The following is a 16,501-nucleotide window of genomic DNA, read 5'->3' as shown; positions in this document are numbered from 1 at the left end:
GTCCATAAAGGGGTTTTCTATTAGAGAGTTATAAAAAAAATCTACTCTACCAGAACACTATAAATGTTCTCCCTCAATAAATCTATATTTCAAGCCAAGTGCCAGCAAGAGGCAGAAAATTCTAGTTTTATCTTGATTTTGACCACTTTCTGTATAAGAAAAATATTTTAACGTGGAAAAAAAGTGGGGGAAGTTGTTCATGTTTGAACAGTTACCTGGCATTCGCAGCTTTCAGGTCACAGAAATGAGTGAGTAAAGTTCTTACAACATCATTGCAGACGACTTTAACCACATCCACGTGGCTCAGTCTGTGACGCAGCTGTCTGGCAATTTCCCAAAAGTCTTCCAAGAGCAGATGGTAAAGCTGTCCCTCATCTCTGCTGAGATTTCCATACCAGGACAGAACGTAATCTCTATAACTGTAGTCAAACACTACCAGGAATAAACAAAGCAATGAGTAAATCTTAGATGAAAGAAGCATATACCAAGACTGCATTTCTACTGGACACTGAGGACCTACTAATATTCACTGTTTAAAATATAAAGAGTAGATAACAACACAAGAGAAGACATAATCTTCCCTAGTATATTTGAAAATAAAAAGATTCTAAAATTCTGGAGGTGTGGTGACCATATGTCCTGAATTTTTGTGGACAGCCCAATTTTTAAATATTCTATCCTGGGGCCAAACTATCTAAATTTATCCAAAAACAGAGCATCTTACACAGTGGGAACACACTTATCGAGTCTGCCAGTCATCAATTTATTGCCTCTCGCTTCCAAATTCACCCTTTCTTGCCCTACTTTATGATACTGGAGACAGACCATGTAAACATTTCTTTGCCAACTCATACCATGTTAGAGTTTGACAGGAGAGGATGCCGGGGGGGACTGTGGAGGAGGAAGGGGCTTCTTCTTGTCCTGGTTCCTGTGTGCTCTTCTCTGATTGCTCCTGCAGTGTGCGGCGGGCAGCAGCAGGGGGGGGCATCAGATGGCCTCACCCCCCGCAGATTCTAATGGCATTCAGAGGGCAGCTCCCCAGAGAAGTCCGCTAGTACCCTGGGGGTGGCTTCCCGTAGCCTGTGGTATCTCCCCAAATCTTCACCATTACATGGGCCACACCTGTGCCCTCTCCAGTGAGACCTGGATCTCAACTTGGGGGTGAAGAAGGAACCTGCTCCCAAATGTATCCCTCCTTGAAGTGCTCTGCCATGGCCCCAGAAGTAGTGATTGCTCCCATTATCTGCTCTTCCTATATTCTTTGGAGTTCTCTTTATTCCTCAGTAGTCAAGTCCCTTGGCAAGTTAATCACTCTTTAAACTTTCTTGTTCAAGTATTATGTGGTTTCTGTCTCTTAATGAGACCCCAACTAATGCAGGAAGAATCCCCTAAGTCAGATATCACACCAGGCTCAGCATCTGTGGCTGACAACCTTCTTTGGAAAATTTCTAGTATCTCTTTTCTTAATTCTGGATCAATTTTATGCCTTGGAAATAAAAACCCTTAGCTCTAGAGCAGTGCTATCCAACAGAAATAGGAGAGTCACATATGTAACTTTAAGTGTCTAGTAGCCACATTAAAAAAGGAAAAAAAAAACAGGTTAAATTTTAATAATATGTTTCAACTAATATATCCAAAATATTATGATTTCAAAACATAATCAAGACTATCAATTAATGAAAATTTTTTTAAGATTTTATTTATTTATTTGACAGAGAGAGCGAGCCAGAGAGCACAAGTGGAGGGAATGGCAGAGGGAGAGGGAGAAGCAGGCTTCCCGATGAGCAGGAAGCCCGATGCAGGGCTCGATCCCACGACCCTGGGATCATGACCTGAGCCGAAGGCAGACACTTAACCATCTGAGCCACCTGGGCACCCCAATTAATGAGATTCTTTTTCCATGCTAAGTCTTCACCAACTGGTATATATTTTATACTTTCAGCACATCTTAATTTGGACTAGCCACATTACTCAATCGCCACTTGTACACAGTAGTTCTCTGTTGCTCAAGGCAGCTCAAGTCCACATAGAAGATGAAGACTGAAAAATAAAAATGTTACTGGACTAAAGTCGTGATTTCCCCAAGGGAGGAAAAACACAGCCCCATATCCATGTTTCAGCATAAGGATACCTGTACTATTTTTTAATCACTGCTTATTTCTCAAGGTTTTCTCTTTCCTTCTTCAAATACCACTTGATTTAGCTTAATTTTGATATGACCATACTTTGTCTCAGATAAATAGTCTATCCTCTTGCTTTGCTTTGCTCCCAAGAATCCTGTGGAACAAAACGTAACTTGGGATCCTGATTTACTGCACACCTGGCCCACAAATGTCTGACCCATAATTCTCAAATAATTCTGCAGGCCAGGATTGGGTGCTTGTTTTATTCATCTTGTTTTATTCATCTTTATTCATCAATTACTTCCTGAGATGGGGGGAGATGGGAAGGTGGCAGGAGGGAGGTCATAGTTCTTAGAAAACTGAATAGCAAATGGAACCTCCAGCTCAGAGTTCATCTTATGTAAGGATTCCATATATGTGCAAAAGCCCACAAGTCAAGGAAAGCACCGTTCTTGTTTTAATATTCTGTGATGGCTTTTTTTCTCAGAATATCAACTGTGAAAGTATTATCCAATGCTTTTCCACATTTCCAGAATTTCTGCATTGCAGCTTTATAATAATTCACAAAATGGCATCTTAAATCTCATAGGTCAAAAACATACATAAATCATCAAGAATTTTGTTCACAGACACAAAGGTTTAGCTCATCCTCAAAGTGATTCCACTGGCCTCAGTAGTGGGATAAGACACTTAAGATAGCTTAAGCTTTATAGCTGAGAACCATTACTTGCCAAAGACTAAGGGGCAGGCATTTCTTTATTTTTTTAAGATTTTATTTATTCATTTGAGACACAGAGATACAGAGAGAGAGACAGCATGAGCAGGGGGACAGGCAGAAGAAGAGAGAGAGAGAAGCAGACTCCCCATTGACCCAGGAGCCCGATGCGGGGCTCGATCCCAGGACCCTAGGATCATGACCTGAGCCAAAGGCAGACGCTTAACCATCTGAGCCACCCAGGTGCCCAGGGGGCAGGCATTTAAAAGAAAAAAAAAAAGAGATACTACCTCAATCTTTCATTTTTCATTAAATAAGCATTTAATTCTGGTATGTAAGGCTTCCAGTATACAAGGTAGAATAAATATCCGCTGGACACAAAAGAAAAGGCAAAACAAAAGCAAAACCAACAAATAAATCATTTCCTAAACCTTTTGGCTATTTTCTGATCACTTCCAAATATTCATTTGAACAAATGGTTATGTTTTCTAGATTTTACAAAAAGTAGCCACATCTCATTCCTAATTGGACTATTCCATTTAGGAGAAAGCAGAAATGGTTTCTGACCTGGATATTTAAGAAATTAGAGCAAAAACAGGAATAGGCTAATCCCATAATCTCACTCATTGACAAAAAATAGACCACAGTTCCTACACAGTAATTGCGTTACATCTTCTCAAGAAATTGAGGCTCCAAGAAGTGAAATAACTTGCTCAAAGTCAAATAAGTGGTAAAGCCAAGTGTCCTATCTGCCAATCAAACACTCTTCCTACTCAGCACACTGTAGTCCTGCATGAAGGTGGAACAAGTCACATGAGTAAAAAACATGAGAAATCTGAATAGTGGCCCTTTCCACTGGATATCCAGCTTGTTTAAAATATTTATATGAAAAAAATATGCTAAAAATTGTCCTAGAAGGCACTAATAGGACCAATGAGTGAAAGTCATAAGAAATTGTTTTTTCTGTTCAACATAATGAATAAAATCATTAAAGCTATTCAAGATTCACAGTAAATGGTGACTATTCTACCATAAGAAACTTTTAAACAAGCTGGATATCCAATGGACAAGGATGACCTAGAAAAAAATTACTTCCTGAGATGGGGGGCTGAATTATATAATCTCCACAGACTCTTATCTGCAAAGCTTTTATATCCTTCTTCTGTAAGAGCCACCCTGACTACAAAGCACTGCTAATTTGTTCATTTGCAATTCTTTCTCCCTTACTCTTTTATTAAACAAAGTTGTCATACCACAGAATTTTTAGCTAGTAGCAAATAAACCTATAACCCAAAACGTTTGGGAAATAGAAGCATTTTTCCTTTCGTTAAAATTTAGTTTCAAATTATAGAAGGAAATTAAAAGCAATTATAAGAGACTTAATATCTTTAAAATGAGATCTTCTTAGCACACTAAAGGATTTATGTGAAGGGCATATTCATCTACATAATTTCCCATTATGCTTGTTAACCACACACTGCATATGTTAATTAATACAGCTCTAAAATACTCCTCCAATACTACATTTTTTTAGGAATTGATAAAAATGAATATTGGTAAAAATCTCAACTCAGGGGCACCTGGATGACTCAGTCAGTTAAGCGTCTGCCTTCCACTCAGGTCATGATCTCAGGGTCCTGGGATCGAGCCCCGCATCGGGCTCCGTGCTCAGTGGGGAGCCTGCTTCTCCCTCTCCCTCTGCCTGCTGCTCTGCCTACTTGTGTGTGCACACCCTCTCTCTCTGTCAAATAAATAAAATCTTCAAAAAAAAAAAAAAACCCTCAGTAATAGAAGATATACCTGGAACTAACAAATCTCTATCAATAGCTTATCAGTACACCTTTAACCTAAGTATTATAAAAATATAGCAAATATAAAAAGTGTGAAACAAGGGCAATTGGCTGGCTCAGTCCGTAAAGCATGTGACTCTTGATCTCAGGTCATGAGTTTGAGCTCCATGTGGGGCAAAAAAAAAAAAAGTATAAAACAGAGCCATAATTCCAAGTATATATTATGTAGCTACATATACTCATTTATATACAAGTGCACATATGAACAAAATATTAAAATATACGGATCAATTTGAAGAGACACAGAAATTCATGATAAAATTATTTTATGGTCTCTACTAAGAGATAAGCAGAAATAATATAACAAATCCCAATGAGAAATGGAAGAACACTTAGGCTCATTGCCAAGCAAAGAGTCTTTCTTCTAAACACATAATAGCAGCCAAGAAAAATTCAAGTGCTATTATCAAATCTATTTTCTAGACTACTCTCAATGAAATAAGCAGGTAAAAAGGAATCACTGCAGATTACAGAGAATGGAATAACATGTTTGGAACTTTGATTTGAGTAGGATTAATGTAAAAAAGAGGATTTAGGGTAACAAAGTAGGAAAAAACTGGAAGTGAGGAGACCAGTTAAAAGGCTACCATGTTAGTCTAGATAACGCGATATTAGGTAATCTCTACCTATAAATTTTCAGAACAAAGAATGACTCAAACTAAGGAAATAGTAGGAGAGAGAGCTCCATGAGAGCCATTCTTCTACCTCTGCCTTTTCCCCAGATCAATTCAAGATAGTCTTCCCTGCACACGAGGCCCCAAGGGTCATAAACATCCATGACCTGAGTCCCTTTGAACAAAGAAAGAGAGCTCATTCAACCAGGAACTGGCCTAATGGTAATAAGAACAATAATAATAACATTGTTCATATAGATAGCACTCTGCAGTTTGCAAAGTTTTTAAAATGCAATTAGTAATCACTGTCTATGTGTGGAAGGAAAGCCAACTTCTGGGAAAATTTAGGGTAATTTATTAGTTTATGTCACTGATTGAGGTGTTCATTCAGTCAACAAAAAATGTATATATATTTCACACCACTGGGTAGAGTCATGAACTAGAAGAGTTGAACCTAACGGAGGTTAGGGGTGGGAGTGGAAGGTGGGAGAGTAATGGTCTTTCAAGTGTAGGTTCTGCTCCCTCTCTGTCAGCATCTAATTCTTACAGTCTACCATCGTCTGGAAATGGCCACAGAGAGCCTAGTAAAAGAGATTACCACATCAGGTTTACCTTATCTAAGACAAGTTCCAAAGAAACTGAAAGTTCTGTTATACTTGGATAGTGACCTTGTAATATCTTCTGTTATCATGATCGTTCACGTTATGGCCTTTTGTATAACCTGGACTTTATTTTATAGGCACAATTACCCCGAAAATTCAGAAAAGTATTAAGAGCCAATCAAAACTAAAAGAAATATGTTCATCTGGATATGTACATTAATATTAATTGCACTTGTGAAGGATACTCCAAAAAGTAACGGAAGTAATGGTATTTATAAGACACTTGGACAACATCTTACAAGTCAAAGTGCAGAGGTCAGTATCCTCAATGCTTCGAAAAAGATAACATTACAAAGAACTATATTTTCAATTCAAGAATTTAAATTGAAAGTTTTCCTGAGCAAATAGCAGGTACTCATTACTGAACTATATTCTCTGATCCACATTAGTGAGGTAATTCAGGGTAGCCTAGTAAAAATTAGGCTATAGATCTGAGATTTAATATTCATAAAGATTTCAAAAGTTATCTCCTGTCAGTCTTCCTGGAAATGTAACTTTAGGAGAAACTTTTGAGAGCATCTGGTATAGAAAGGTGGCTATTCTGACTTCTCAAACATATGGTCCATTCATACCATATCTGAATCCCTAAAATACAGTTTTTACACTTAAAATTGGCTAACAAAGCACAGCAATAATATACACTTCAGTCATCTTCCCTGGGTATGCCGTTCAACTTCCAGCATTTTTAGCTTTAGTAATTTTTTTTTGAAGATTTTATTTTTAAGTAATTTCTACATACAACATGGGGCTCAAACTCACAACCCTGAAACCAAGAGTCACATGTTCCACCGACTGAGCCAGCCAGGCACACCTCATAGCTTTAATAATTCTTCTGCTTCACAGAAAGCCGAACTGTATTATTTTGAGCTGCACTTTTAAATATTACTTCTCTCTTCTTTGTAATTCAATCTATAGAGATTTAAGACCAAGTCCTAATTTATATTGAGCTACAACACAAGCATACTTTAGTAACAACAAAAAACCCACCCATGAACATTTATACAGGCATACACACACACATACCTTGTATTTTACTCAACTCTTTGAATAAATCTGTTTTTAAAATACGTATTCTAGGGGCGCCTGGGTGGCTCAGTCATTAAGCATCTGCCTTCGGCTCAGGTCATGATCCCAGGGTCCTGGGATTGAGCCCCGCATCGGGCTCCCTGCTCTTCGGGAAGCCTGCTTCTCCCTCTCCCACTCCCCCTGCTTGTGTTCCCTCTCTTGCTGTCTCTGTCAAAAATTAAATAAAATCTTAAAAAAAATGTGTATCCTAAACGGAATAAAACAAATATATAAAGGAAAGATGGAGCAATTATGTTATCTACTTCAAACTAACTTTAGGGGGAAATTTTTAAATAGTCATAAACACTTCATATCAACTGAACTCAAGTTACTGCAGCCTTAACAAGTGTACCTGCTATTAAATTTTGCAAGCATACCAAGAGACCCTCAATTTTATCAATATAAGTCTACTATAGCTAGCTAATGACATTCAGAATTTCAATTAATATACTGGTGCCAGGGCTTAGAAATGCAAATTAACATACTTCAGAGATGCATATTATAATCACTACAGGTTTTCTAAATACTTATGAAACCTCTTAACTTTCTCAACATGTATTTCTAGATTCCAATTCTTCATTAAATTAAATGTCTAAAATTTTTTAGAAGACAATTTTGGTTTTAGTTTATTGTTGTTTTTAACGACTGCCTGATGCATATATTTTACTCTCATAACCAACTTTACAGCAGCCTTTAGCTCTTCTTTTGGTAGATGATATAATATTCAACTTCACTGAAAATCATTTTGCTTAAAACAAGAGGAAATTGTAAACATTAAGAATATAGTGGAAAAGAAAAAAATTATCACCAAAGTGTAATTAACTAAAGTTCTTACCCAAAGGCTTTGGATAATACTGTTCTTTCAAAATAAATCATTGCACAGAAATTAGACTGAGGATGATGTGGTTTGGGGGTTTTTTGGTTTTGTTCTGTTTGGGTTTTTGTCAACCAGGCCTCAACCCTTATCTTTTTTTTTTTTCCATAGACACTTCTGAAACAAATTGGTCCATGGTAAGTAAACATGCTATCTCAGTTACAGAGCAACTTCACAGTCTTAAAAAATTAAAGAGATATCCATGTTCATAGCAGCATATTCACTATAACCAAAAGATGGAAGCAACCCAGATATCCATCAATGGATGAATGGATAAAGAAAATGTGGTTATAGGGGGAGCCTGGCTGGCTCAGTTACTACAGCATGTGACTCTTGATCAAGGGGTTATAAATTGAAGCCCCACACTGGGTGGAGAGCTTACTTAAAAAAATAAATATTTTTTTAGATGTGGTTATATACATAAAATGGAATATTATTCAACCTTAAAAAGGAAGGAAATTCTGACATATCCTACAAACACGGATTAACCTTGAGAACACTATATTAAGTAAATATGCCAAACACAAAAGGACAAATAGTATATGACCTCATTTATATGTAGTACCTAGAGTCGAGTTCATGGAGATAGAAAGTAGATGGTGATTACCAGGATCTGGGGGAAGAGAGGAGTGGGTATTGTGGCTTAATAGGTTCAGAGTTTCAGAAAAGAGTTCTAAAGACTTTACACAACAATGAAAATGTACTTAACACTACCGAACAGTACACTTAAAAATGGTTAAGATGGTAAATTTTACACTATGTGTATTCTACAACAATTAAAAGAAAAAGAGAGAAGAATTCCAATTCCAGGGATGGTGGAATAGCTTATATCAGACTAACCTTCCTACAGAAAACCATTAGGAACTCTAGAAAAAAAATATTAAAGAACTATTTAAAGGCACTGGAGAGAGGGGTGCCTGGGTGGCTCAGTCATTAAGCGTCTGCCTTCGGCTCAGGTCATGGTCCCAGGGTCCTGGGATCGAGCCCCGCGTCGGGCTCCCTGCTCGGCAGGAAGCCTGCCTCTCCCTCTGCTGCTCCGCCTTCTTGTGCTCTCTGTCTGTCCCTCTCTCTGTCAAATAAATAAAGAAAATATTTTAAATTTTAAAAATTAAATAAATACATAAAGGCACTGGAGAGCAAAGTCAGAGAAACTGAAGGGAAAACCTACCCTTAATAGAAGGGACTAGTGCTAGTATGAACTACATTTATGTAACTTTCCCCTGAAGCACTCGATGGTCCTAGAGGCACAAGGAAGTTCAAACTTAGACTGAACATCTGTATTTTTTTTTAATATAAGATATCAGAAAACAGAGTTAGGAACTGCCAAAGCAGACGGAAATAAGGGCAGGCGATACAAAGAAGACGGAGCCACAAAATCTGGATTACAAGCTCTCAAACCCACAGCCGACTCTGTCCTACACACATATGGAGGCAAGACTGCAAGGAGACCAGCTCACAGCAACAGGTGGAAAATTGGAAGAGCTGAGCAGGTACTCTGACCGCGTCTGGAGCTAAAGTCCTACCCGGTCGGTTAGAGGTGTGACCATGGACTTTCCACTGAAACTGTGTAAGGGACATGAACTAGATGACTTAAGCTGTGTCCCAGGACTGAGGGATTTACCTTAGACAAAATCCAGGCAGACCTGTCCTAAAAATATGGGTAAAACCAAGTATCCTCAAGGTTAACAGTCAGAAAATTAAGCTGCATACTAGACCAAAAGCCAACACTCTTCAGAGGAAGATAACAGAAACTAGAATGTCTAGAAAGTAGCATCCACATTGTTCAGGATACAATAAAAAATAAGACCTGAGAAGAAACCAAAAAAAAAAAAAAAAAAGTAACACATACATAAGAGAAAAACCAATGGATAGAAATCAACTCCAAGATGGCCTCAATTTTGGACTTCGCAGACAGAGACTTTAAAGCAACTATATATATATGTGTGTGTGTTCAAGGAATTAAAGATAAAGATGGTCATAAGTGACAGATGGGGAAATCTCAACAGAGAACCAAACAAATTCTAGACAGGAGACGGCTAGGTGGCTCAGTTGGTTAAGCATCTGCCTTCAGCTCAGGTCATGATCCCAGGGTCCAGGATCCAGGGAGCCTGCTTCTCCCTCTACCTGCTGCTCCCCCTGCTTGTGCGCGCTCTCGCTCGCTCTCTCTGACAAATAAAATCTTTAAAAAACAAAAAAAAAATTCTAGACAGGAGAAGTACAATATTTGAAATAAAGAAATTCACTGGATACATTTAACTATAGATTAAAAATGACAGAAAAAGAGTCTGTGAACTTGAAGACAGATGAATAAAAATTATCCTATCTAGAGAACAGAAAGAAAAAATAATTAGTAAATTAGACATCATCAAAATTAAAAACTTCTGCTCAAACACGACATTAAAAAAATAAAAGGCAATCTACAAACTGGGAGAAAGTATTCACTGTATCTATATCTAACAAAGGATGTGAATCCAGAATCTTTAAAAACATTCCTACAAAGAAATTATAAGTTAAATAAATTTTATTTTTTTATTTTTTTTTAAAGATTTTATTTATTATTTGAGAGAACGAGAATGAGAGAGAGAGAGAGAACACATGAGAGGCGGAAAGGTCAGAGGGAGAAGCAGACTCCCTGCTGAGCAGGGAGCCCGATCTGGGACTCGATCCCGGGACTCCAGGATCATGACCTGAGCCGAAGGCAGTCGCTTAACCAACTGAGCCACCCAGGCGCCCCTAAGTTAAATAAATTTTAATAAGAAAGACTTGACCAGACACATCACAAATGAAGATATGGAAATGGTCAATAATCACATGAAAGGATGCTCAGCATCATTAGCTGCCACGGATATGCAATTTAAGGTCCCAGTAAGATTCTGTTTTACATTTATCAGAATAGTTAAAATAGAACGAATGACAACAGAAAATGTTGGTGATAATGTAAAACAGTTGGAACAGTCATACATGGTGAGAGTCTAAATAAAGACATCATCACTTTACAATATTATTTGGCAATTTCTCATAAAGTTAAACACACAGCTTACCCTAGGCCTGTCAATTCTAGTCCTTGGAATTTGTCCAACAAATACCAGATATCAAAACAACATGATGCCAGAGTAAGAACAAACATCATGAAAACATATGTCCACAAAAATACTTATTTATAGCAACTTTATCCAGTGTGTTTCAAAAATTAGAAACAACCCAAATGTCCAAAAAAGAAAGGATAAATATATTGTGACACAGCCATATGAGTATAATGGAGTATTACTCAGTAGTAATAACAAAGAATGAACTGAGACAGACAACTGATAAATCTTAAAAACATGCTGAGAAAAGAAGCCAGGCATAAAAGACTACATCCTGTATGATTCCATTTCTATAAGGTTTAAGAACAGGCAAAACTAGGAGTGCCTGGGTGGCTCAGTCATTGGGCATCTGCCTTTGGCTCAGGTCATGGTCCCAGAGTCCTGGGATCGAGCCCCGCATCGGGCTCAATAAATAAATAAATAAGATCTTTAAAAAACAAAACAAAAGAACAGGCAAAACTAATCTATAATGATAGAAATTAGAACAAGGGAAGGTGGGTTTGATTAAAGGGGTACAGGAAGCAAGCTTTCTGTAATGATAGAAATATTCCTTAGTTTCACAGGGTTGCTGGTTACATGGTTATACACATTTATGAAAATTAGTGAATTCTATGTACACTTAAGATTTGTGCATTTCCAAGTATGTAAATTTTACCTCAATAAAAGCAATTAATTATTTTTAAACCATGATTTTGAGATTATGAATAAAAATTATTGGATTTTAAGTTTGGCTTTTATCAAAGTCATCATACTTTACTAATACAAATATTTTAAAAGTTTAATTAGTTCCCAAAGTTCTAAAATTCTACAAATCCACACAATTTCAGACTGTCTCTGTACCTACATAGTACTCATCTTCAAATTTTTTTTTAAATATTTTATTTATTTGACCGAGAGAGACACAGCGAGAGAGGGAACACAAGCAGGGGGAGTGGGAGAGGGAGAAGCAAGCTTCTGCGGAGCAGGGAGCCTGATGTGGGGCTCGATCCCAGGACCCTGGAATCATGACCTGAGCCAAAGGCAGACACTTAACAACTGAGCCACCCAGGCGCCCCTCAACTTCAAATTTTAATACAGTGATTTCTGTGAACTATGAAAGTAAACATACTTGCTATGTACTTATCACTTATTCAGTTCTCTCCACTTCATATCTAACAACCCCATATTCACTTGAAAAACTCGGACTTTCTGCACTTGTAACTGAAATTGTGTTTTTAGAAATTTGATTTTAAAAAATATTGTTTGAACTTTAATTTGATCATCAAAATATATCTTTTCAACTTTAATATTTCTAATTACACCTGCTGATTTCCACTTCTACATGTAACAACACCATGCCCTCGGCAACCTACCTTCAACCTTGCTCAATACCAGTTCTACTGACATATCCTTCATTCTTTAAGAAGGCTGACCACTACACCCTTTAATTTGCTTAACTGATTTGTTGATGAGTGAGCCTAAGTGCACCTATCCCCAACACACCTCTAGGTTATATCTAAAAGAAAAAATTATTTCCTAAGACCTATTTTAGGTAACAGAAAACAGATCCCTGTTTCATATAGTGGAATTAGCTCCATGTGGCCAGTTAGCTTCATGTGACCTGGAAATCCTACTTAGTAAATATTTAAATCCCATCCATTCAACTAAAATATGGATGTATTTATTCAGTCATCATAAAAATTCTTAATGCTACACACAGACAAGAAGGATAGGTAAATTTGTTAGAGATTACAATTTTCCCTTTAGAACATAATGAATAGCTTTACATAGTAATCACATGCTCTCATTTAATCCTTACCTTCTTTCAGAGCTTTGTCCATATTATGAGAAATTACTATCCTTCTAGACTGAACTGACTCATGTGAGTTTCCATACACAGGACTCTGAAATGTAAAGAAAAAAAAAGAAAGGAAAAAAAAAGGCACAGATTACTGAATGAATAAATTATATATAAAAAATAAAACCAAAGTATGAAATACCATTTAAATAAGCTTTAAGATATTGCTTAATAGATTATAAAGTTCTTCTGGAAAAGTAAGTAAATGCTTGACATTAAGAAATTTTTGAAAAAGAAGGATTTTCCCTACAGATATCAAAACAACATGATGCCAGAGTAAGAATAAACAAATCAACAGAACACGAGTAGTACAAAAACAAATGTATCTACATATGAGAATTAAGAACAAAAGAAAATCTGACTATTGAATAAGTGGTGTTGGGATAACTTGATATTCATGCATAAGAAAAGGTTAGAGTCTTGCCTCATACCTTATACATAAATAATTCCAAATTGATAAAGAGCATACTATTTTTTTAAACTAAAAAAGTGCTCAAAGGAAATAAGGGAGAAGCTGTGTATAATCTTGGGATGGAAAAGGCATCTCTAAAATAAGACACAAAATTCGAAAGTTTTAAAGAAAAAAACCTGACAAATATGACTATATAAAATAGAAAAATCCTGTTTGGCAAAAGATACTAAGAAATATAAATGACAGAGCAAGAGATAATATCTGCAACATATATATAACAAAGGACGATTATTTAACATATACAGAGCTCCTCAGAAAAATAACTAAAAACCAAGAAAAGAAATTAAAAGATCCTGTCATAGGGCGCCTGGGTGGCTCAGTTGGTTGGGCAACTGCCTTCAGCTCAGGTCATGATCCCAGGGTCCTGGGATCAAGTCCCGCATCAGGCTCCCTGCTCAGCAGGAAGCCTGCTTCTCCCTCTCCCACTCCCCCTGCTTGTGTTCCCTCTCTTGCTGTGCCTCTCTGTCAAATAAATTAAAAAAAAAAAAAAAAAGTAATTTCCTCTAGGGGCGCCTGGGTGGCTCAGTTGGTTAAGCATCTGCCTTCCTCTCAGGTCATGATTCCAGGGTCCTGGGGCCAAGCCCCGCATCGGGCTCCCTGCTCAGTGGGGAGCCTGTTTCTCCCTCTCCCTCTGACTGCCTGTCTGCCTACTTGTGATCTCTCTCTGTCAAATAAATAAATAAAATCTTTAAAAAAAATAAAAGTAGTTTCCTCTAGGCAGAAGCATAAGATTTTAATTTCTTACTCCATATATGTCTGTGTAACAGTAAGTTTTAAAATTTTTAATTGTACAAAGACACTACTTGGCAAAAAAAAAAAAAAAAAACAGGGAGAAACAATGTAAAGAATTAAAATCCTACTATCTGGCTAGTAAGACTTTACTAAAGGGGAAATATTTTTAGTTGGTCACATACTAAAGTGACCAAAAACATGTATAATGTGATTGGGCCCACTTACTGGTTCTGAAGGATAAAAAGAAACTAAAGTAATATTAATAAAATGTAAAATACTTCTCTGTGCATGGGAAATATTACAAGTGCTTGATTAGCATTACCACATCAAGGAGATCCAAATGGCTAATATCACTACCACGCTCAACCAACAAATAAGTATGAGGAAACCACTTTGTTTTTGTTTTTTTTTTTTAAACCACTTTGTTCTTAAAGTGGGCCCGCCCAACACAATTGCAATCAACCCCATGGCCCTGAGCCACCCAACCTGAAAGCGGAGACTTTCTAGTCCTTAGCTTAGTTTCACACTATTCACGGGTCAAGTGCCAAGAGTGTCATCCATTTTTGTTATTAAAAACAAAAAGCCACAGTTTTCAGATTCCTTAGTTGAACTACCTTTAAAAGCCTTAAGATGTATGTGTTGCACTCATGAGGGGGGCCTGGGTGGCTCAGTCAGTTGAGCATCTGACTCTTGGTTTTGGCTCAGGTCCTGATCTCCCTGTCAAGAGATGGAGCCCACACATCAGGCAGGCTCTTTGCTCAGTGAGAAATCTGCTTTTCTCCCTCTTCCTCTGCCCCTCCCCCATGCACCCACTCTGTCTCTGTCTCTCTTGAATAAATAAATAAATAAAGAAAGAAAGAAAGAAAGAAAGAAAGAAAGAAAGATGTATGTGTTGCAGTCATGAAAGAAAAGAATCCTTTTGTGCTACAAATTAACATAACATTCAACACTCTCCCAAGGAATTTAAAAAAAAAAAAAACCTTAAATAATCATCTTGTTGACAGAAGCCATTAATTGCATGAAAGAAATACACTCTCAACCACTTAAAACTATATTTTAGTCTCTCAGTAGCTTGCTATAAAATTAAAAGTATATTTTATTGTAATTTTTAAATTTATTTTGTGAAAAAAATTGAGGAAACAAAAGGAATTTTAAAGTTCCAGCAATTCTTAAAATATCAGACAGCTATTTAAAAACTTGCACATTTTGGGGGACAGTTTTTTTGAGCTAACACTTTTAGAGCACTATTCTAATAAATAATCATAATTTCTCAAGCCTTTGGCTTCCCAAATATAGGTATGGTAGTTTTAGTACATAATACTAGTTGGATGATAAAACCAAAGCCAAACAACACTTATTTCAGACATGCCTGAATCTGGGCTCTTAAAATAGAAGCTGTCTTTAAGGGCCGGGAGAGAAGCAAGTATGAATGTGACTGACAGCACACATATTTAGGCATATTCTTTGCTTATGTGTCTATCTTTACAAATTCCTTTTTTTAAGATTTTATTTATTTATTTGACACAGAGAGACACAGCGAGAGAGGGAACACAAGCAGGGGGAGTGGGAGAGGGAGAAGCAAACTTCCCGCCGAGCAGGGAGCCCGATGCGGGACTCGATCCCAGGACACTGGGATCATGACCTGAGCCGAAGGCAGACGCTTAACGAATGAGCCACCCAGGCGCCCCTCCAAAACTTAAATATTTTCATTCTTACCTTTACTCTTTTTTTGTCCCTAATTATGGCTTTACTACTTCTTGCCATCTGTCCACATACCCTCCTCCCTCTGCTTCATACTTAGATATAATCTGTAGTATTATAAACATGTTTGCCACTACTGACTGTAGCTGAGTAAGTCCTTTACTCTCTTTAATCTAAAAGGAGTTTGAGAATAATGTTCTCTATTTTGGCTCTTTAAGTAAAATCTCTATTACTTTTTCAATCTGTTTTTCCAATCTGGGGTTCTGGATTTCCCCATACCCCATCCCCCAGGGGTTACTGGCCCTTACTGGAAAGAAAAAAGTTCTTCATCCCCATTTCATCCCCACAGCCTGATGGACAATCTGAGTAAGAGAAACAGGAAGATTGAAAAAAAAAAAAAAAAAAAAAAACCATGGGCTCAAAATAACTGGGAAACCATGCATGAAAATTCCTTTTTTAAGGATTTAATGTTTATGGAGCCAGAATCTCCTCATCTCTAAATTACTACACACGTATAAGTTAATCACTATCACACATACCCTATTTCTTTTAGATCACAAATATGCAATTTACTAATCCTTATCCCAAGGTGGAAAAAGAAAAGAGACAGGGAAGAAGGGAGGAGAAGGGGAGAAAGCTAGCTAGCTGCAACAAATGCAAAATTGGAATAAATTCCTGTGGCTCAGAAGACAGTTGAGCCAAAATTATCTTCATTTCTCTTCTATTTATAGGTTTGAAAAAACAAACTCCGCCTGGCAGAGACTTCCCCA

At 37.2% G+C, this 16,501-nt stretch overlaps 1 protein-coding gene across 8 annotated transcripts in view; it reads right to left on the bottom strand.

Annotated features, from left to right (window-relative positions):
• SNX25 (sorting nexin 25) overlaps positions 1–16,501 on the bottom strand; it is a 134,310-nt gene that overhangs the window by 87,629 nt on the left and 30,180 nt on the right. For all 8 annotated transcript variants that reach the window (XR_012381127.1, XM_073902307.1, XM_025886108.2 and 5 more), the window contains exons 2-3: positions 12,788–12,872; positions 216–432 (exon numbers count right to left, since the gene is read on the bottom strand). Coding sequence is in view for 7 of the 8 variants with exons in the window: in XM_073902307.1 (XP_073758408.1) it covers positions 216–432; positions 12,788–12,872 (302 nt within the window). In the remaining variant the exon portion in view is untranslated. The remainder of the gene's footprint in view (positions 1–215; positions 433–12,787; positions 12,873–16,501) is intronic.

The sequence above is a fragment of the Callorhinus ursinus genome, unplaced genomic scaffold (assembly GCF_003265705.2).
Source record: "Callorhinus ursinus isolate GAN/ISIS: 27379988/994484 unplaced genomic scaffold, GSC_fseal_2.0 scaffold17, whole genome shotgun sequence".
NCBI classification, from domain to species: Eukaryota; Metazoa; Chordata; class Mammalia; order Carnivora; family Otariidae; genus Callorhinus; species Callorhinus ursinus.
The sequence above is the reverse complement of the archived record's forward strand: the minus strand, read 5'-3'. Positions and strand labels throughout refer to the sequence as shown.